At 43.5% G+C, this 23,465-nt stretch overlaps 1 protein-coding gene across 1 annotated transcript in view; it reads right to left on the bottom strand.

The window, feature by feature from the left end:
- Positions 1-23,465, bottom strand: part of LOC135551546 (protein unc-13 homolog C-like) — a 284,691-nt gene that overhangs the window by 5,239 nt on the left and 255,987 nt on the right. Inside the window, exons 31-32 of the mRNA XM_064982756.1 lie at positions 19,931-20,023; positions 15,910-16,069 (exon numbers count right to left, since the gene is read on the bottom strand). Coding sequence (XP_064838828.1) covers positions 15,910-16,069; positions 19,931-20,023 — 253 coding nt within the window. The remainder of the gene's footprint in view (positions 1-15,909; positions 16,070-19,930; positions 20,024-23,465) is intronic.

Genomic DNA, 23,465 nt, shown 5'->3' with positions numbered 1-23,465 from the left:
ACCAAATCTATGCAAACTGGTATTGCTCCTAGAGATTAGAAAATTGCCAAAGTTATCCGCCTCTATAAATCTGGGGATCCGCAAAACACCAGTCTCAACGTCAACAGTGAAGAGGCGACTCCAGGATGCTGGCCTTCTAGGCAGAGTTGCAAAGAAAAAGCCATATCTCAGGCTGTCTAATAAAAAGAAAATATTAAGATGGGCTATGAAGTAGTAGTACACAGCGTTGTACGAGATCTTCAGTTTCTTGGCAATTTCTCGCATGGAAAAGCCTTCATTTCTCAGAATAAGAATAGACTGACGAGTTTCAGAAGAAAGTTCTTTGTTTCTGGCCATTTCGAGCCGGTAATCGAACTCACATGCTCCAGACACTCAACTAGTCTAAAGAAGGCCAGTTTTATTGCTTCTTTAATTAATCAGCACAACAGATTTCACATGTGCTAACATAATTGCAAAAGGGTTTTCTAATGATCAATTAGCCTTTTAAAATTATAAACTTGTATTAGCTAACACAACATGCCATTGGAACAGGAGTGATGGTTGCTGATAATGGACCTTAGTACGCCTATGTAGATATTCCATTAAAAATCTGCCGTTTCCAGCTACAATAATCATTTACAACATTAACAATGTCTACACTGTATCTCTGATCAATGTGATGTTATTTTAAGGGACAAAAAAATTGATATTCTTTCAAAAACAAGGACATTTCTAAGTGACCCCAAACGTTTGAATGATAGTGTGTATATATACAGTGGGGCAAAAAAGTATTTAGTCAGCCACCAATTGTGCAAGTTCTTCCACTTAAAAAGATGAGAGAGGCCTGTACACTTCAACTATGACAGACAAAATGAGAAAAAAATTATGAAAATCACATTGTAGGATTTTTAATGAATTTATTTGCAAATTATGGTGGAAAATAAGTATTTGGTCAATAACAAAAGTTTCTCTCAATACTTTGTTATATACCCTTGGTTGGCAATGACAGAGGTCAAACGTTTTCTGTAAGTCACAAGGTTTTCACACACTGTTGCTGGTATTTTGGCCCATTCCTCCATGCAGATCTCCTCTATGCAGATCTCCTCTAGAGCAGACATAAACTAGCAACCTCCTCTAATTACCTGGAACCATCTGCACCTTTGTTTAAGAAACTCAATATCTTGTCTATTTACAACATTAATGTACGCCAATTATGCACTTTCATCTACAAGTACTTCCCAGACAGTTTAACTAAACCCTTCAATGGATTCTTCCAGGTTCATTCTGAAATCCATCTATATAACACAAGACACTGTGATAACCTTCACCCTACCCACTGCCACACCTCACATAGTCAATTCTCTATCTCTATACAGAGGTACCATTCTCTATACAGAGGTACCATACTCTGGAATTCTTACATTGCCAAAACATCATCATCCCTCAATAACTCCAAGCGAAGACTGGAGGTCAGCCTGATGAACCAAACTACTCCGTAATCTCCTCCATAAAGCCTAACTCTCACACACATTTAAACATTAGTATTTTATTTTTTGTGTGATTACTGCTCAAATAATAAGTTTATAATTAGTTTTGTTATCTGTTTTAACAAACCTTTTAAATTTTCTTACTTATGTGTTGTATATATTATTTTGGTGGTGTGGTTTTCATGTCAGTCTTTGGGCTTCCGACCACACCTGCACACAGTTATTTTATATGTGTTTTTATCTGTATTGTTGTCTATCAGATGTTTTAAATGTGTTTTTATCTGTATTGTTGTCTATCAGATGTTTTAAATGTGTTTTTATCTGTATTGTTGTCTATCAGATGTTTTAAATGTGTTTTTATCTGTATTGTTGTCTATCAGATGTTTTAAATGTGTTTTTATCTGTATTGTTGTCCATCAGTTGTTTTCTTTGGTGCAATGAAAAAGTGTATGTATTTGCAGATGGTGTTCGTGTTGACATTGATCTCGGTCAGTGGACACTGCCATTAAAAGAGCACCAGAGACCACATAGGCACTACAGATGATCACTCTCTCTCTCTGACTGCACTTCACAGACATCTGGCTCACTATCATAAACACAGTGAGAGGATTGGATGCAGCTGATAGTCAAACCCTGTCGGCATCCCAAATGGCACCCTATTCCCTATGTAGTGCACTACTTTTGACCAGGGCATTATACCCTGAGTGTACAAAACAGAAAACACCTGCTCTTTCCATGACATAAACTGACCAGGTGAAAGCTATGATCCCTTACTGATGTCACCTGTTAAATCCACTTTGATCAGTGTTGATGAAGGGGAAGAGAAGAGATAGGTTAAATAAGGATTTTTAAGCCTTATTGAGATATGGCCTGTGTATGTGCCAATGGGAAAGACAACATAATTAAGTGCCTTTGAATTGGGTATGGTAGTAGGTAGCACTGGTTTGAGTGTGTCAAGAACTGCAACGCCGCTGGATTTTTCAACAGTTTCCGGTGTGTATCAACAATGGTCCATCACCCATAGGACATCAAGCCAACTTGACACAACTGTGGGAAGCATTGGAGTCAACATGGCTCTACATTGTGCTTTAAATGCAGCTGGCTCCGTATCAGACAGACAGTGGTACAGCTGCATAGATAGATCATTCACCCTCTCAGCCCTCCCTCTATTCTCACTATTCACATAACTGAAATGTCTCTTTTTTTCATTTTTAAAAGCACTTCATCATCTCATTACTTTCTGCTATCATGCTGGATAAAAGCGTTTCTCGTTTCATTTGTAACCTTTTCCAAACGTTTTGACAGTGAGCACTGCAGGTGTCTACATTCCCACTATGTAGCAAATACTATACTACTGGAGGAGCAACACTCCTGGCACAACCAAGACACAAATTACTGAAGCCAAAACACAGGATTAGGTTGTTTGCTTAGACAATAAAGCTGTCACGTTCTGACCTTAGTTCCTTTGTTTTTGTCTTTGTTTTAGTAAGGGATTTCACCCCCGTAGTGGACAAAAATGAATGGCAAGTTATTGGCATAGGACAAACCATGCACACATTGGCCAATACCACCCAAAGCGGCGTTGATTCATGCAAAGTTTACTTCTATTGCCATATGGGTATTGCCAGTTGTAACACTTCAAAAATCCAACAGGTGGCGATTGCACTCCACCATGGTTTTTCATATTGGTATTGGACTCCAAGTCAACATCCAAAAGCCAAATTTTGAAAAAACGAATTTTTTGAAAAAAACGTATCACCCCTTAAAAAAGTGCTTTCTGGACCGTTTTTCGAAATTCTTTCGCTTTTTTTGACAATTACACATGTATAAGAACTGTATGAAAATACTTTTGTCCAATTTTATTAACATAATTTTTTTAATTTTTTTACTTGCGCATATTGCATATGTTTTGTCCATTTGCAATATGATTTCATAGGAAGTCAGAAGTCAAAAGTCAAAAATTCTTAAATTTCATAAAAAACTTCACACACCCCTAAAAAAGTGCTTTCTGGACCGTTTTTCGAAATTTTTTCGCATTTTGTGTCAGTTACACACGTATAAGAACTGTATCAACATACTTTAGTCATATTTTATTATCATAATTTTTTTTTTTTTTTTTTACTTGCGCATATTGCATGTGTTTTCTCCATCTGCAATATGATTTCATAGGAAGTCAGAAGTCAAAAGTCAAAAATTATTAAATTTCATAAAAAACTTCACACACCCCTAAAAAAGTGCTTTCTGGACCGTTTTTCGAAATTTTTTCGAATTTTGTGTCAGTTACACACGTATAAGAACTGTATCAACATACTTTAGTCATATTTTATTATTATAATGTTTTTTTTTTTTTTTTTGCTTGTGCATAAGGCATATGTTTTGTGGGGGCCAAATGTCATAAGAAATTTGACATGCTCAAAAATCCTTCAGAAATGCAAAATTGACTGGCCTGATGAACTCGGGATGGCCGGGCAGTGATTGTTGTTCCTTTCAATCACTCGTGGTGTTGATTTCATCATGTCCATTTGTTTATGTTTTCTCACTTTTGCAAAGTCACTGTGCATTTGCCATATGGTTAACTGGGCATTCACCATCACCAATTTGTCATGCCATAAAAATCATGCAGGAATGCCAAATTGACTGGCCCGATGAACTCGGGATGGCTGGGCAGTGATTCTGGTACCTCTCCATCGCTCGTTTGGGTTGATTTCAGAATGTCGCTTTTGGTGATGGTACCTCACCGCTTAAACATATTGCTAATGGACAAGAGTCACCTGCAAGTCACCGTCCATCAGTCAATTTGATATCATTCAAAGCTAACTATTGGAGGCACTGTCAGTCTCTACGCACCCCAATGATACGTCCCTCCATCCATGTTGTGTATCTGTGTGATTTAGTTTTCCTTTGAATTTTTATGGGAAAAATGACTGATTTACAGTTCATGGGGGTTGCCTAATCATATATATGAAGTTGTGGAAAGATCTGATTTTTTTAACCCCTCCAAACAGCCCCTGAGACACCAATTATGGCACTTCCGGTTGGCACAGGAAGCTGTAACTCAACATACATCCTCACTGGGGTATTCCATTAGAGAATCCTGAGTTTTAAGTCTTTACCATGAAAACTGACTGATTTACACAGGGTTCAATGCACTATGTCCATCAAATTGCAGGCAGTGTATGGGTACACACTTTTAGGGCGATTTGGACCACTTCCGGTTGGTCCAGGAAGCTTAGAATCGACACAGGTAGACCTTATAGTGGTCTGATGGACTGGTACCAAAGACAGGTTCATACAACATTCATAACCCATATAGACTCCAGGTTGTATTTAGTGGAGCAGCCAATATATTCCTATGGGGAGAGAAGTCAATGAACACTGTTTTTATGTAAACACCTTCTTTTGACTGTGAAGGGTTAATGTCACACGGTCAAGGATAGGCTTGGACAGATCAGGAGGACCTTAGGAACAGTCCTGTGGTTGAATTGTCTTTCTAAACCTAACGGTTCCGCCGCTGTCACCCAAAATCAAATGACGTACTGGTGAAGGCTTCATATTGGGCCTATTTTTCTCATGGTCGCCGCGCTCAGACCGAGCGAGCTACGGTCAAGCGGGGCGCCTCGTTGGACTCGGCACAGTCTGGACTCTATGGTGATGCCATTGTTTGTGTTGATTTCAGAATGTCCATTTGGTCATGTTTTCTCACTTTTGCAAAGTCACTGTGCATTTGCCATATGGTTAACTGGGCAGTCACCATCACCAATTTGTCATGCCATAAAAATCATGCAGGAATGCCAAAATGACTGGCCCGATGACATAGGGATGGCTGGGCAGTGATTTTGGTACCTCTCCATCGCTCGTTTGGGTTGATTTCAGAATGTCGCTTTTGGTGATGGTAACTCACCGCTTAAACATATTGCAAATGTTCCTTACTTTTGCAAAGTCACAAAAAATTCTTGCAGGAATGCCAAATTGACTGGCCCGATGACCTCGGGATGGCTGGGCAGTGATACTGGTACCTCTCCATCGCTCGTTTGGGCTGATTTCAGAATGTCCATTTGGTGATTTTTCTCACTCTTTCAAAGTCACTGTGCATTTGCCATATGGTTAACTGGGCAGTCACCATCACCAATTTGTCATGCCATAAAAATCATGCAGGAATGCCAAATTGACTGGCCCGATGACCTCAGGATGGCTGGGCAGTGATTTTGGTACCTCTCCATCGCTCGTTTGGGTTGATTTCAGAATGTCGCTTTTGGTGATGGTACCTCACTGTTAAAACATATTGCAAATGTTCCTTACTTTTGCAAAGTCACTGAAAATTTTTGCAGGAATGCCAAATTGACTGGCCCGATGAAGTCGGGATGGCTTGGCAGTGATTCTGGTACCTCTCCATCACTCGTTAGGGTCGATTCCAGAATGTCCATTTGGTGATTTTTCTCACTCTTTCAAAGTCACTGTGCATTTGCCATATGGTTAACTGGGCAGTCACCATTACCAATTTGTCATGCTGTAAAAATCACGCAGGAATGCCAAATTGACTGGCCCGATGACCTCGGGATGGCTGGGCAGTGATACTGGTACCTCTCCATGGCTCGTTTGGGTTGATTTCAGAATGTCGCTTTTGGTGATGGTACCTCACTGTTAAAACATATTGCAAATGTTCCTTACTTTTGCAAAGTCACTGAAAATTTTTGCAGGAATGCCAAATTGACTGGCCCGATGACCTCGGGATGGCTGGGCAGTGATACTGATACCTCTCCATGGCTCGTTTGGGTTGATTTCAGAATGTCGCTTTTGGTGATGGTACCTCACTGTTAAAACATATTGCAAATGTTCCTTACTTTTGCAAAGTCACTGAAAATTTTTGCAGGAATGCCAAATTGACTGGCCCGATGACCTCGGGATGGCTGGGCAGTGATACTGGTACCTCTCCATGGCTCGTTTGGGTTGATTTCAGAATGTCGCTTTTGGTGATGGTACCTCACTGTTAAAACATATTGCAAATGTTCCTTACTTTTGCAAAGTCACTGAAAATTTTTGCAGGAATGCCAAATTGACTGGCCCGATGACCTCGGGATGGCTGGGCAGTGATACTGGTACCTCTCCATGGCTCGTTTGGGTTGATTTCAGAATGTCGCTTTTGGTGATGGTACCTCACTGTTAAAACATATTGCAAATGTTCCTTACTTTTGCAAAGTCACTGAAAATTTTTGCAGGAATGCCAAATTGACTGGCCCGATGACCTCGGGATGGCTGGGCAGTGATACTGGTACCTCTCCATGGCTCGTTTGGGTTGATTTCAGAATGTCGCTTTTGGTGATGGTACCTCACTGTTAAAACATATTGCAAATGTTCCTTACTTTTTCAAAGTCACTGAAAATTTTTGCAGGAATGCCAAATTGACTGGCCCGATGAAGTCGGGATGGCTTGGCAGTGATTCTGGTACCTCTCCATCGCTCGTTAGGGTTGATTCCAGAATGTCCATTTGGTGATTTTTCTCACTCTTTCAAAGTCACTGTGCAGTTGCCATATGGTTAACTGGGCAGTCACCATCACCAATTTGTCATGCTATAAAAATCATGCAGGAATGCCAAATTGACTGGCCCGATGACCTCGGGATGGCTGGGCAGTGATACTGGTACCTCTCCATTGCTCGTTTGGGTTGATTTCAGAATGTCGCTTTTGGTGATGGTACCTCACCGCTTAAACATATTGCTAATGGACAAGAGTCACCTGCAAGTCACTGTCCATCAGTCAATTTGATATCATTCAAAGCTAACTATTGGAGGCACTGTCAGTCTCTACGCACCCCAATGATACGTCCCTCCATCCATGTTGTGTATCTGTGTGATTTAGTTTTCCTTTGAATTTTTATGGGAAAAATGACTGATTTACAGTTCATGGGGGTTGCCTAATCATATATATGAAGTTTTGGAAAGATCTGATATTTTTAACCCCTCCAAACAGCCCATGAGACACCAATTATGGCACTTCCGGTTGGCACAGGAAGCTGTAACTCAACATACATCCTCATTGGGCTATTCCATTAGAGAATCCTGAGTTTTAAGTCTTTACCATGAAAACTGACTGATTTACACAGGGTTCAATGCACTATGTCCATCAAATTGCAGGCAGTGTATGGGTATACACTTTTAGGGCGATTTGGACCACTTCCGGTTGGTCCAGGAAGCTTAGAATCGACACAGGTAGACCTTATAGTGGTCTGATGGACTGGTACCAAAGACAGGTTCATACAACATTCATAACCCATATAGACTCCAGGTTGTATTTAGTGGAGCAGCCAATATATTCCTATGGGGAGAGAAGTCAATGAACACTGTTTTTATGTAAACACCTTCTTTTGACTGTGAAGGGTTAATGTCACACGGTCAAGGATAGGCTTGGACAGATCAGGAGGACCTTAGGAACAGTCCTGTGGTTGAATTGTCTTTCTAAACCTAACGGTTCCGCCGCTGTCACCCAAAATCAAATGACGTACTGGTGAAGGCTTCATATTGGGCCTATTTTTCTCATGGTCGCCGCGCTCAGACCGAGCGAGCTACGGTCAAGCGGGCACCTCGTTGGACTCGGCATAGTCTGGACACTATGGTGATGCCATTGTTTGTGTTGATTTCAGAATGTCCATTTGGTCATGTTTTCTCACTTTTGCAAAGTCACTGTGCATTTGCCATATGGTTAACTGGGCAGTCACCATCACCAATTTGTCATGCCATAAAAATCATGCAGGAATGCCAAATTGACTGGCCCGATGACATAGGGATGTCTGGGCAGTGATACTGGTACCTCTCCATGGCTCGTTTGGGTTGATTTCAGAATGTCGCTTTTGGTGATGGTACCTCACTGTTAAAACATATTGCAAATGTTCCTTACTTTTGCAAAGTCACTGAAAATTTGTGCAGGAATGCCAAATTGAATGGCCCGATGAACTCGGGATGGCTTGGCAGTGATTCTGGTACCTCTCCATCACTCGTTAGGGTTGATTTCAGAATGTCCATTTGGTCATGTTTTCTCACTTTTGCAAAGTCACTGTGCATTTGCCATATGGTTAACTGGGCAGTCACCATCACCAATTTGTCATGCCATAAAAATCATGCAGGAATGCCAAATTGACTGGCCCGATGACATAGGGATGGCTGGGCAGTGATTTTGGTACCTCTCCATCGCTCGTTTGGGTTGATTTCAGAATGTCGCTTTTGGTGATGGTACCTCACTGTTAAAACATATTGCAAATGTTTTCTGACTTTTGCAAAGTCACTGAAAATTTGTGCAGGAATGCCAAATTGACTGGCCCGATGAACTCGGGATGGCTTGGCAGTGATTCTGGTACCTCTCCATCACTCGTTTGGGTTGATTCCAGAATGTCCATTTGGTGATTTTTCTCACTCTTTCAAAGTCACTGTGCATTTGCCATATGGTTAACTGGGCAGTCACCATCACCAATTTGTCATGCCATAAAAATCATGCAGGAATGCCAAATTGACTGGCCCGATGACCTCGGGATGGCTGGGCAGTGATACTGGTACCTCTCCATCGTTCGTTAGGGTTGATTTCAGAATGTCGCTTTTGGTGATGGTACCTCACCGCTTAAACATATTGCTAATGGACAAGAGTCACCTGCAAGTCACCGTCCATCAGTCAATTTGATATCATTCTGACACCAAACTGATACAAACTGACACCAAACCCACTTTTCCCAACTCATTTAGGAGCCAAGTATAACATACTTCAGAGCTGGCCCAAAATTCACAAGGCCTTCGGTACAAAACATTAAAAAACCATAAAACACATAGTTACTTTCTAGCTGCGGGGCCAGTTCGGACATTATGTGTAGTCCTATGTGAGGCGACCCCGAATCCCGAGTTTCGGCCCGATAGGTCATTTGGTGTCCGAGTAAAAGCCTAATTGGTGCTGAAAATCCACTTTTTTCAATGCCTTGCTACGGGGTCCTTGAATGAGCTATCGGACCGAGATGTTGGGTTCTGTCTCTATGGGCCGAGACGGTCACAATGCACCTAGTCTTGTGTCTCTGGGACATTTCTAAATGTCGCCATTTTCGTAATGGTCAAAATGAATTGAAGTCATTGCAAATGTTCGAAGCTGTTTCTCGGTCCGAGAACCTCCTAGAGCGCCGTAACTCACCACGCACTATCTACCTGAGGTCTAGAACAGGATTCTAAAGTTTCGGAACTCTAGGTCTGACGGTTCTTTTTTAGCTCGAACAAAGCTAACTATTGGAGGCACTGTCAGTCTCTACACACCCCAATACGTCCCTCCATCCAAGTTGTGTATCTGTGTGATTTATTTTTCCTTTGAATTTTTATGGGAAAAATGACTGATTTACAGTTCATGGGGGTTGTCTAATCACACATATGAAGTTTTGGACAGATCTGATTTTTTTAACCCTTCCAAACAGCCCCTGAGTCACCAATTATGGCACTTCCGGTTGGCACAGGAAGCTATAAATACACACATGTCTTGACTGACATAGAAACCTAGGGAATCCTGAGTTTTAAGTCTTTAAGTTGAGAATTGACTGATCTACACAGGGTTGAATAATGCAGAGGCCTCGGCACCTTTCGAGGTGATGTACATCCAAATACCTTTTGGGTCAATCTAACCACTTCCGGTTGCTCCAGGAAGCTTAGAATCGACACAGGTAGACCTCATAGTGGTCTGATGGAATGTCATAGAAGACAGGTTCATACAGCATTCATAACCCATATAGACTCCAGGTTGTATTTAGGGAGCAGGCAATGTATTCCTATGGGGAGAGAAGTCAATGCACACTGTTTTTTTGTAAACACCTTCTTTTAACTGTGAAAGGTTAATGCCACACAGTCAAGGTTAGGCTTCCACAGATCGGGAGGACCTTAGGAACAGTCCTGTGTTTGAATTGTCCTTCTAAACCTAACGGTTCCGCCGCTGTCACCCAAAATCCAATGACATTGTGGTGCAGGCATCATTGTGGGCCTATTTTTCTCATGGTCGCTGCGCTCAGACCGAGCGAGCTACGGTCAAGAGGGGCACCTCGTTGGACTCGGCACGGCCTTGGGATTATGTTTATGCCATTGCCTGCTCTCTGTGTCTTTAAACACCACGCTTTGTCACTCCATCCTTGCTGTGTGTGTGTGTGAGAGCTTTTCTTTGACATCTGTTGGGAAAAATGACTGATTTACAGTTCATGGGGGTTGTCTAATCACACATATGAAGTTTTGGACAGATCTGATTTTTTTAACCCTTCCAAACAGCCCCTGAGTCACCAATTATGGCACTTCCGGTTGGCACAGGAAGCTATAAATACACACATGTCTTGACTGACATAGAAACCTAGGGAATCCTGAGTTTTAAGTCTTTAAGTTGAGAATTGACTGATCTACACAGGGTTGAATAATGCAGAGGCCTCGGCACCTTTCGAGGTGATGTACATCCAAATACCTTTTGGGTCAATTTAACCACTTCCGGTTGCTCCAGGAAGCTTAGAATCGACACAGGTAGACCTCATAGTGGTCTGATGGAATGTCATAGAAGACAGGTTCATACAGCATTCATAACCCATAAAGACCCCAGGTTGTATTTAGGGGAGCAGGCAATGTATTCCTATGGGGAGAGAAGTCAATGCACACTGTTTTTTTGTAAACACCTTCTTTTAACTGTGAAAGGTTAATGCCACACAGTCAAGGTTAGGCTTGCACAGATCGGGAGGACCTTAGGAACAGTCCTGTGTTTGAATTGTCCTTCTAAACCTAACGGTTCCGCCGCTGTCACCCAAAATCCAATGACATTGTGGTGCAGGCATCATTGTGGGCCTATTTTTCTCATGGTCGCTGCGCTCAGACCGAGCGAGCTACGGTCAAGAGGGGCACCTCGTTGGACTCGGCACGGCCTTGGGATTATGTTTATGCCATTGCCTGCTCTCTGTGTCTTTAAACACCACGCTTTGTCACTCCATCCTTGCTGTGTGTGTGTGTGAGAGCTTTTCTTTGACATCTGTTGGGAAAATGACTGATTTACAGTTCATGGGGGTTGTCTAATCACACATATGAAGTTTTGGACAGATCTGATTTTTTAACCCTTCCAAACAGCCCCTGAGTCACCAATTATGGCACTTCCGGTTGGCACAGGAAGCTATAAATACACACATGTCTTGACTGACATAGAAACCTAGGGAATCCTGAGTTTTAAGTCTTTAAGTTGAGAATTGACTGATCTACACAGGGTTGAATAATGCAGAGGCCTCGGCACCTTTCGAGGTGATGTACATCCAAATACCTTTGGGTCAATTTAACCACTTCCGGTTGCTCCAGGAAGCTTAGAATCGACACAGGTAGACCTCATAGTGGTCTGATGGAATGTCATAGAAGACAGGTTCATACAGCATTCATAACCCATAAAGACCCCAGGTTGTATTTAGGGGAGCAGGCAATGTATTCCTATGGGGAGAGAAGTCAATGCACACTGTTTTTTTGTAAACACCTTCTTTTAACTGTGAAAGGTTAATGCCACACAGTCAAGGTTAGGCTTGCACAGATCGGGAGGACCTTAGGAACAGTCCTGTGTTTGAATTGTCCTTCTAAACCTAACGGTTCCGCCGCTGTCACCCAAAATCAAATGACATTGTGGTGCAGGCTTCATTGTGGGCCTATTTTTCTCATGGTCGCTGCGCTCAGACCGAGTGAGCTACGGTCAAGCGGGGCACCTCGTTGGACTCGGCACGGCCTTGGGATTATGTTTATGCCATTGCCTGCTCTCTGTGTCTTTAAACACCACGCTTTGTCACTCCATCCTTGCTGTGTGTGTGTGTGTGAGAGCTTTTCTTTGACATCTGTTGGGAAAAATGACTGATTTACAGTTCATGGGGGTTGTCTAATCACACATATGAAGTTTTGGACAGATCTGATTTTTTTAACCCTTCCAAACAGCCCCTGAGACGCCAATTATGGCACTTCCGGTTGGCACAGGAAGCTATAAATAAACTCATATCCTCATTGGGGTATGCCTTTACAGAATCCTGAGTTTTAAGTCTTTACGTTAAGAACTGAGTTATTTACGGAGGGTTTAGTGAGTGTGTGTTATTTCAGAAAATCATAGAAAATCACAGAAATGTCGCAGAGCTCCGCAGCACATTTTAAAAATACTCGTATGAACACCCTGCAACTGGATCTGTAACCGTTGAAAAAAAAAAACACCTATATCTGAACATCACGATCTGGTCAACGTACGATTTCTCGTAAATGACGATAGATAAATGGCCGATTTTTTTTTTATTGACACCGGAGGCTCCTTGACTTTGACGTGAAGTGAAAAAAATCTTTTCTCTATTTTCATTTTGGACCTTTAATCCCAGAAATATGGCCATAACTCAAAAACCGTTGAGGCCTAGACGCCATCTTGTTCGGGGCCATCTTCCCATAATGCCAAACCTACGCTCACCAAGTTTCGGCTTCGAAATATTTTCGGTTTCCGAGATATGGCACGTCGTGATTCGTGATGTTTTGTCCAATAGCAATATGATTGCTTATGCCCTCTTGTGGGATATTCCGGCATTGCGCAAAAATGGGCTAAAATTTGTTTATTTTATTAAACGAAAACCGAATGTCCGACAAAGTTCATTTGATGACTTCCCGGTAGGTCTGGCCCTACCGCTCGGCCCGACGCCGTCCCCGAATTTCTAAAATGTTTTCGGACGTCTAGTAAGGGACCGTACAGTTCCAATAGGGACTTTCTCACTAACTATACGGTGATTGTCGAAATGTTCCCTTAAGGTATGTATGGTCAGGGCGTGAGTTGGGGTGGGCACTCTGTTTGTTTTTCTATGTTGGTTTTTGAGTTCGGCATAGTATGGTTCTCAATTAGAGGCAGCTGTCAATTGTTGTCCCTGATTGAGAATCATACTTAGGTAGCCTGGGTTTCACTTTTAGTTTGTGGGTGCTTGTTTTCCATGTGAGTGTTTGGTCCACATGGTATTGTTTCGGCTTTCGTTCGTTCACTTTATTGTTTTGTATTTCAGTGTTCAGTTCATTTCATTAAATATTACATCTTGAACACTTACCACGCTGCACTTTGGTCTTCCTCTCTATATCCAGACGACATCCGTTACAGAAACACCCACCCCCAAAGGACCAAGCAGCGTGGTAACGAGCAGCAGCAGGAGAGGCAGCGATATTTGGAGAACTGGAAATGGGAGGAGATTCTGGACAGCAAAGAACGCTGGGCACAGCCAGGGGAATATCGCCGCCCCAAAGCAGAGCTGGAGGGAGCGAAAGCAGAGAGGCGCCGGTATGAGGAGGGGGCAGCACGGCAGCGCGGCTGGAAGCCCGAGAGGCAGTCCCAAAAATGTATTGTGGGGAGGCACACAGGGAGTGTGGCGAAGGCAGGTAGGAGACCTGCAACAACTCCCCGTGCTTACCGTGGAGAGAGAGGGCGTCGTACTGGTCAGGCACCGTGTTATGTGGTGGAGCGCACAGTGTCCCCAGTACGCGTGCTTAGCCCGGTGTGCTTACATCCCAGCTCGCCGTATCGGCCGGGCTAGAGCGGGCATCGAGCCAGGTGACATCAAATCAAATTTTATTTGTCACATACAAATTTTATTTGTCACATACACATGGTTAGCAGATGTTAATGCGAGTGTAGCAAAAAGCCGGCTCTGCGCATCTGGTCTCCAGTGGGTCTCCTCGGACCGGCGTGCATGGCACCAGCCTTACGCATGGGGTCCCCGGTTCGCCAGCACAGCCCAGTGCGGGCTATTCCAACTCGCTGCACTGGCCTGGCTACGGGGGCATTCAACCAGGTAAGGTTGGGCAGGCTCGGTGCTCAAGAGCTCCAGTGTGCCTTCACGGTCCGGTCTATCCGGTGCCACCTCCACGCACCAGCCCTCAGGTGGCAGCCCCCCGCACCAGGCTGTCTCTCCGTCTCCTCCCTACAGGTGCTCCCACCTGTCCAGCACCGCCAGAGTCTCCCGTCTGTCCTGAGCCGCCAGAGTCTCCCATCTGTCGTGAGCCGCCAGAGTCTCCCGTCTAGAGTCTCCCGTCTGTCCTGAGCCGCCAGAGCCGCCAGTCTGTCCTGAGCCGCCAGAGCCGCCAGTCTGTCCTGAGCCGCCAGAGCCGCCAGTCTGTCCTGAGCCACCAGAGCCGCCAGTCTGTCCTGAGCCGTCAGAGCCTCAGCCAGGATCCGCCAGTCAGCCAGGAGCCACCAGAGCCGCCAGTCAGCCAGGAGCCCGCCAGAGACGCCAGTCAGTCAGGAGCCGCCAGAGACGCCAGTCAGTCAGGAGCCGCCAGTCAGCCAGGAGCCACCAGAGCCTCAGCCAGGATCTGCCAGTCAGCCAGGAGCCGCCAGTCAGCCAGGAGCCGCCAGTCAGCCAGGAGCCGCCAGAGCCGTCAGTCAGCCAGGAGCCGCCAGTCAGCCAGGAGCCGCCAGAGCCGTCAGTCAGCCAGGAGCCGCCAGAGCCGTCAGCCAGCCAGAAGCCGCCAGAGCCGCCAGCCAGCCAGGAGCCGCCAGAGCCGTCAGTCAGCCAGGAGCCGCCAGAGCCGTCAGTCAGCCAGGAGCCGCCAGGAGCCGCCAGAGCCGTCAGTCAGCCAGGAGCCGCCAGAGCCGTCATTCAGCCAGGAGCCGCCAGAGCCGTCAGTCAGCCAGGCGATGCCAGAATCGCCCTTCCGGCATAGCCGGAGTCTCCCGCCTGTCCGGCGCTGCCAGAGTCTCCCGTCCATTTGGGACCCGTGGCATGAGACCCCAGTCCAAGGTCGGCGGCGAGGGTAGCCACTCTAAAGAGGCCACGGAGGCGGGCTAAGAGGTGCAAAAAAACTATGGTGAAGTGGGGTCCACGTCCCGTGACACCCACACGGTTTCGGTTTTCGTTCGTTCACTTTATTGTTTTGTATTTCAGTGTTTAGCTCGTTTCATTAAATATTACATCATGAACACGATGCGCTTTGGTCCGATCCTTCTTCCACCTCTGAATGCCGTTACAAAACCAGATTTACAATCAGAATGTTTAATTGTACATCAGACAACTAACCAGACTTACTTTGACAATAAAGCAGACTTACTCTACACAATAAACCAGACCTTTAGACAATAAACCAGACTTACTACCAGAATGTTTATTGTATGTCAGTCAATATACCAGACTTAATTGACAATAAAGCAGACTTACTTCAGACAATAAACCAGACCTTTAGAAAATAAACAAGACTTCATTTAGACAATTAACCAGACTTACTTTAGACCATAAACCAGACTTACTTTAGACAATGAACCAGATTTACTTTGGACAATAAACCAGACTTACTTTGGACAATAAACCAGACTTACTTTAGACACTAAAGCAGACATACTTCAGACAATAAAGCAGACATACTTCAGACAATAAACTAGACTTACTTTGGACAATAAACCGGACTTACTTTAGACAATAAAGCAGACTTACTATTGGAATGTTTCGTTGTACTTTGGTGACCAATTGTTGTTCTTGGTCTTGGTGGTGAACTTGCGTTTCTTGTCGGCGAGGTGCGGCCCGACCGCATTCACCTCCACGAACGGTCGGAACATTGCATTGGTCTGCCAGCTTAGGTTGTTGACCCCCACCACTGGAGAGAAATGACAGAGACACATCAATCAATCAGTCAATAAAAAAATCAGTCAATCAATCAGTCGATCAGTCAATCAATCAAACAGTCAATCAAATCATCCATCAATGCACACATCGATCCACCCACTCACCCACCCATATCCATCCATCCACTATGAACACTGAAATAGGATACTTGTTCTAAAATCACTGGTCCATGTACTTTTAAATAAAACACTTGTTCTAAAACTACTGGTGATTGAACGTGAGTCACTCAGGCTGCATTTACACAGGCAGCCCAATTTTGAAATAGTTGACTAGTTGAATAGTTGAAACTGCTGGTCTCTGACTGGTCTCTGACTGGTCTCTGACTGGCTAGTGTTCTGTAAAATAAGGTTTAAACCGCTGGTCTCTGTCTGACTAGTGTTCTGTAAAATAAGGTTTAAACCGCTGGTCTCTGTCTCTGTCTGACTAGTGTTCTGTAAAATAAGGTTTAAACCGCTGGTCTCTGACTGGCTAGTGTTCTGTAAAATAAGGTTTAAACCGCTGGTCTCTGTCTGACTAGTGTTCTGTAAAATAAGGTTTAAACCGCTGGTCTCTGTCTGACTAGTGTTCTGTAAAATAAGGTTTAAACCGCTGGTCTCTGTCTGACTAGTGTTCTGTAAAATAAGGTTTAAACCGCTGGTCTCTGTCTGACTAGTGTTCTGTAAAATAAGGTTTAAACCGCTGGTCTCTGTCTGACTAGTGTTCTGTAAAATAAGGTTTAAACCGCTGGTCTCTGTCTGACTAGTGTTCTGTAAAATAAGGTTTAAACCGCTGGTCTCTGTCTCTGTCTGACTAGTGTTCTGTAAAATAAGGTTTAAACCGCTGGTCTCTGTCTCTGTCTGACTAGTGTTCTGTAAAATAAGGTTTAAACCGCTGGTCTCTGTCTCTGTCTGACTAGTGTTCTGTAAAATAAGGTTTAAACCGCTGGTCTCTGACTGGCTAGTGTTCTGTAAAATAAGGTTTAAACCGCTGGTCTCTGTCTCTGTCTGACTAGTGTTCTGTAAAATAAGGTTTAAACCGCTGGTCTCTGTCTCTGTCTGACTAGTGTTCTGTAAAATAAGGTTTAAACCGCTGGTCTCTGTCTGACTAGTGTTCTGTAAAATAAGGTTTAAACCGCTGGTCTCTGACTGGCTAGTGTTCTGTAAAATAAGGTTTAAACAGCTGGTCTCTGTCTCTGTCTGACTAGTGTTCTGTAAAATAAGGTTTAAACAGCTGGTCTCTGTCTCTGTCTGACTAGTGTTCTGTAAAATAAGGTTTAAACAGCTGGTCTCTGTCTCTGTCTGACTAGTGTTCTGTAAAATAAGGTTTAAACAGCTGGTCTCTGTCTCTGTCTGACTAGTGTTCTGTAAAATAAGGTTTAAACAGCTGGTCTCTGTCTCTGTCTGACTAGTGTTCTGTAAAATAAGGTTTAAACCGCTGGTCTCTGTCTCTGTCTGACTAGTGTTCTGTAAAATAAGGTTTAAACAGCTGGTCTCTGTCTGACTAGTGTTCTGTAAAATAAGGTTTAAACCGCTGGTCTCTGACTGGCTAGTGTTCTGTAAAATAAGGTTTAAACCGCTGGTCTCTGTCTGACTAGTGTTCTGTAAAATAAGGTTTAAACCGCTGGTCTCTGACTGACTAGTGTTCTGTAAAATAAGGTTTAAACCGCTGGTCTCTGTCTGACTAGTGTTCTGTAAAATAAGGTTTAAACCGCTGGTCTCTGTCTGACTAGTGTTCTGTAAAATAAGGTTTAAACAGCTGGTCTCTGACTGACTAGTGTTCTGTAAAATAAGGTTTAAACCGCTGGTCTCTGTCTGACTAGTGTTCTGTAAAATAAGGTTTAAACCGCTGGTCTCTGTCTGACTAGTGTTCTGTAAAATAAGTTTTAAACCGCTGGTCTCTGACTGACTAGTGTTCTGTAAAATAAGGTTTAAACCGCTGGTCTCTGTCTGACTAGTGTTCTGTAAAATAAGGTTTAAACCGCTGGTCTCTGTCTCTGACTGACTAGTGTTCTGTAAAATAAGGTTTAAACAGCTGGTCTCTGTCTGACTAGTGTTCTGTAAAATAAGGTTTAAACCGCTGGTCTCTGTCTGACTAGTGTTCTGTAAAATAAGGTTTAAACCGCTGGTCTCTGACTGACTAGTGTTCTGTAAAATAAGGTTTAAACAGCTGGTCTCTGTCTGACTAGTGTTCTGTAAAATAAGGTTTAAACCGCTGGTCTCTGTCTGACTAGTGTTCTGTAAAATAAGGTTTAAACAGCTGGTCTCTGTCTGACTAGTGTTCTGTAAAATAAGGTTTAAACCGCTGGTCTCTGTCTGACTAGTGTTCTGTAAAATAAGGTTTAAACCGCTGGTCTCTGACTGACTAGTGTTCTGTAAAATAAGGTTTAAACAGCTGGTCTCTGTCTGACTAGTGTTCTGTAAAATAAGGTTTAAACCGCTGGTCTCTGTCTGACTAGTGTTCTGTAAAATAAGGTTTAAACCGCTGGTCTCTGTCTGACTAGTGTTCTGTAAAATAAGGTTTAAACCGCTGGTCTCTGTCTGACTAGTGTTCTGTAAAATAAGGTTTAAACCGCTGGTCTCTGACTGACTAGTGTTCTGTAAAATAAGGTTTAAACCGCTGGTCTCTGTCTGACTAGTGTTCTGTAAAATAAGGTTTAAACCGCTGGTCTCTGTCTCTGTCTGACTAGTGTTCTGTAAAATAAGGTTTAAACCGCTGGTCTCTGACTGACTAGTGTTCTGTAAAATAAGGTTTAAACCGCTGGTCTCTGTCTGACTAGTGTTCTGTGAAATAAGGTTTAAACCGCTGGTCTCTGACTGACTAGTGTTCTGTAAAATAAGGTTTAAACCGCTGGTCTCTGTCTGACTAGTGTTCTGTAAAATAAGGTTTAAACCGCTGGTCTCTGTCTCTGTCTGACTAGTGTTCTGTAAAATAAGGTTTAAACCGCTGGTCTCTGACTGACTGGTGTTCTGTAAAATAAGGTTTAAACCGCTGGTCTCTGACTGACTAGTGTTCTGTAAAATAAGGTTTAAACCGCTGGTCTCTGTCTAACTAGTGTTCTGTAAAATAAGGTTTAAACCGCTGGTCTCTGTCTGACTAGTGTTCTGTAAAATAAGGTTTAAACCGCTGGTCTCTGTCTGACTAGTGTTCTGTAAAATAAGTTTTAAACCGCTGGTCTCTGACTGACTAGTGTTCTGTAAAATAAGGTTTAAACCGCTGGTCTCTGTCTGACTAGTGTTCTGTAAAATAAGTTTTAAACCGCTGGTCTCTGACTGACTAGTGTTCTGTAAAATAAGGTTTAAACCGCTGGTCTCTGTCTGACTAGTGTTCTGTAAAATAAGGTTTTAACCGCTGGTCTCTGTCTCTGACTGACTAGTGTTCTGTAAAATAAGGTTTAAACCGCTGGTCTCTGACTGACTCGTGTTCTGTAAAATAAGGTTTAAACCACTGGTCTCTGACTGACTAGTGTTCTGTAAAATAAGGTTTTAACCTCTGGTCTCTGTCTGAATAGTGTTCTGTAAAATAAGGTTTAAACCGCTGGTCTCTGTCTCTGTCTGACTAGTGCTCTGTATTATAGGGTTTCAAGTAGGACGTAGTGTAGCAGCAGTCTATTTGAAAATGACCACAGCTTAACATTAGCCTACAACTACAATCCAACTATCCATGTTCCTCCCAGTGGTTCCTCTTTGAACATTACAGATATGAATAGATTTGACTAAGAATGATAAATCGTTGTTGTAATGTTCTTATCTAAGGGGTAAAGTGAGGTTTAATTGTTTCACAGTTTCAGCTTTCCTCCTCTGTGTGTTTGTGTACAGGAATGGCATGTGTGAGTGCTTGTCTGTGTGTGTCTCACCCTTCACGTTGACTTTGTGCTCTCCGGTGCCAGGGTGAGAGATGAGATCCACTTGCATGGACACCTCCCCCACGGAGCTGTCGGTAGACTGACCTGCAAAACAACAACACAACTGAGTGAGAGAGAGAGAGAGAGAGAGAGGGAGAGAGAGAGAGAGAGAGAGAGAGAGAGAATTGAGACCTCACCTGGAGATCACCATACAAGACTACCGTCAGAGAGAGAGAGGAGAGAGGAGGAATAGGAGACAGAGAGGGAGAGAAAGAGGGGAAGAGATGAGGAGAGTGAGAGAGTGAGGGGTGAGACAGGGATGCAGCTTAAGCCCCACCCTCTTCAACATATATATCAATGAAAAGTCTGCAGCACCCGGCCTCACCCTACTAGAATCTGAAGTCAAATGTCTACTGTTTGCTGATGATCTGGTGCTTCTGTCACCAACGAAGGAGGGCCTACAGCAGCACCTAGATATTCTGCACAGATTCTGCCAGACCTGGACCCTGACAGTAAATCTCAGTAAGACCAAAATAATGGTGTTCCAAAAAAGGTCCAGTCACCAGGACCACAAATACAAATTCCATCTCAACACCATTGCCCGAGAGTACACAAAAAACTATACATACCTTGGCCTAAACATCAGCGCCACAGGTAACTTCCACAAAGCTGTGAACGATCTGAGAGACAAGGCAAGAAGGGCATTCTATGCCATCAAAAGGAACATAAAATTCAACATACCAATTAGGATCTGGCTAAAAATACTTGAATCAGTCATAGAGTCCATTGCCGCTCACCAACCAAGATTTCACAAAATGGGATGAACACCAAATTGAGACTGTGCATGCAGAATTCTTCAAAAATATCCTCCGTGTACAACGTAGAACACCAAATAATGCATGCAGGGCAGAATTAGGCCGATACCCACGAATGATCAAAATCCAGAAAAGAGCCATTAAATTCTACAACCACCTAAAAGGAAGCGATTCTCAAACCTTCCTTAACAAAGCCATCACCTACAGAGTGATGAACCTGGAGAAGAATCCACTAAGCAATCTGGTCCTAGGGCTCTGTTCACAAACACAAACACACCCCACAGAGCCCCAGGACAGCAGCACAATTAGACCCAACCAAATCATGAGAAAACAAAAAGATAATTACTTGACACATTGGAAAGAATTAACAAAAAAACAGAGCAAACTAGAATGCTATTTGGCCCTAAATAGAGAGTACACAGCGGCAGAATACCTGACCACTGTGACTGACCCAAACTTAAGGAAAGCTTTGACTATGTACAGACTCAGTGAGCATAGCCTTGCTATTGAGAAAGGCCGCGGTAGGCAGACATGGCTCTCAAGAGAAGACAGGCTATGTGCTCACTGCCCACAAAATGAGGTGGAAACTGAGCTGCACTTCCTAACCTCCTGTCCAATGTATGACCATATTAGAGAGACATATTTCCCTCAGATTACACAGATCCACAACGAATTTGAAAACAATCCCAATTTTGATAAACTCCCATACCTACTGGGTGAAATTCCACAGTGTGCAATCACAGCAGCAAGATTTGTGACCTGTTGCCACAAGAAAAGGGCAACCAGTGAAGAACAAACACCATTGTAAATCAACCCTTATTTATGTTCCCTTGTGTACTTTAACCATTTGTACATTGTTACAACACTGTATATATATATATATATATATATATATATATATATATATATATATATATATATATATATACATACACATATATATATATATATATACACACATATAATATGACATTTGTAACGTCTTCATTGTTTTGAAACTTCTGTATGTGTAATGTTTAGTGCTAATATGTATTGTTTATTTCACTTTTGTATATTATCTGCCTCACTTGATTTGGTAATGTTAACACATGTTTCCCAAGCCAATAAAGCCCCTTGAATTTAATTGAAAGGGAGAGAAAAAGAGAGAGAGAGTGAGAGAGAGAATCATCAACTGCAATGACCTGCTACTCATCACAACCACATGTTGTAAGAGAGTCAGAGGGGGGAGACAGAGAGAGAGAGAAAAGGAGACAGAGAGAGAAAAGAGAGAGAGATAAAAAGAGAGAAAAGGGGAGAGAGAGAGAAAAGAGAGAGAGAGACAGAGAGAGAGAAAAGAGAGAGCCAGAGAAAAAGAGAGAGAGAGAAAAGAGAGAGAGAAAATGAGAAAAGGAGAGAGAAAAGGTGAGACAGAGAGCGAGAAAAGGTGAGACAGAGAGTCAAAAAGACAGAAACACTGCATCTCAAATAAGGTTACACACACACTGATCCAGAAAGGTAGAGGAGAAACCCCTGTGGTAGTGACTGAAACATAAACTGCAACACGAAGTGAATGACTCACTCCACTTCCTCCTGTGTCACTCTGAGAAGTAGGGATCTCTGGAAACCAGTGACAAAAGAAAAACAAGCTACAGAGAAAACAAAACAACACATGGAGCTGTAGATAAATGCATTAAGCTCTGAGTAAAAAGAACAGAACAGAATGGAACAAAAGTGCACACACAACACACACACACACACACACACACACACACACACACACACACACACACACACACACACACACACACACACACACACACACACACACACACACACACACACACACACACACACACACACACACACACACACACACACACACACACACACACACACACACACACACACACACACAGAATGGTAACGCAAAGTGCTGCCCTACACAGGGACTTCAACCATTTAGGACCAATACCCTCTCTGGAGCAGAGAACAAACACACATTAAATATGGAGGTGCACTCAATGACAGACCCAGGAGGGAGAAAGGGAGAGAGCAGGGGTGAAAGAGAGGGAGGGAGAGAGACATAGAGATGAGGAGAGGGGGTAAGAGAGTGATAGAGATGAACAAGAGAGAGGAGGAGGAGAAAGAAGGGTGTGAGAGAGAGACAGCCAGACAGAGCGACAAAGAGACAGAAACATGGACAAAGACAGAACAGCCAGACGTAGGGGTAGAAACATAGACAGAACAGCCAGACGTGGGGGTAGTAACATAGACAGAACAGCCAGACGTAGGGGTAGAAACATAGACAGAACAGCCAGACGTGGGGGGTAGTAACATAGACAGAATAGCCAGACGTGGGGGTACAAACAGACAGAACAGCCAGACGTGGGGGGTAGTAAAATAGACAGGACAGCCAGACGTGGGGGTAGTAACACAGACAGAACAGCCAGACGTGGGGGTAGTAACATAGACAGAACAGCCAGAAGTGGGGGTAGTAACACAGACAGAGGGCCAGACGTGGGGGTTGTAACACAGACAGAACAGCCAGAAGTGGGGGTAGTAACACAGACAGAGAGCCAGACGTGGGTATAGTAACACAGACAGAGGGCCAGACAAGGGGGTAGTAACATAAACAGGACAGCCAGGCATGCAGGTAGTAACACAGGCAGAACAGCCAGACGTGGGTATAGTAACACAGACAGAGGGCCAGACAAGGGGGTATTAACATAGATAGAGGGCAAGATTTGCGGGTA

This window comes from Oncorhynchus masou, chromosome 1 (genome assembly GCF_036934945.1).
Source record: "Oncorhynchus masou masou isolate Uvic2021 chromosome 1, UVic_Omas_1.1, whole genome shotgun sequence".
Classification (NCBI taxonomy): Eukaryota; Metazoa; Chordata; class Actinopteri; order Salmoniformes; family Salmonidae; genus Oncorhynchus; species Oncorhynchus masou.
This window is presented reverse-complemented; position numbering and strand designations above follow the sequence as displayed.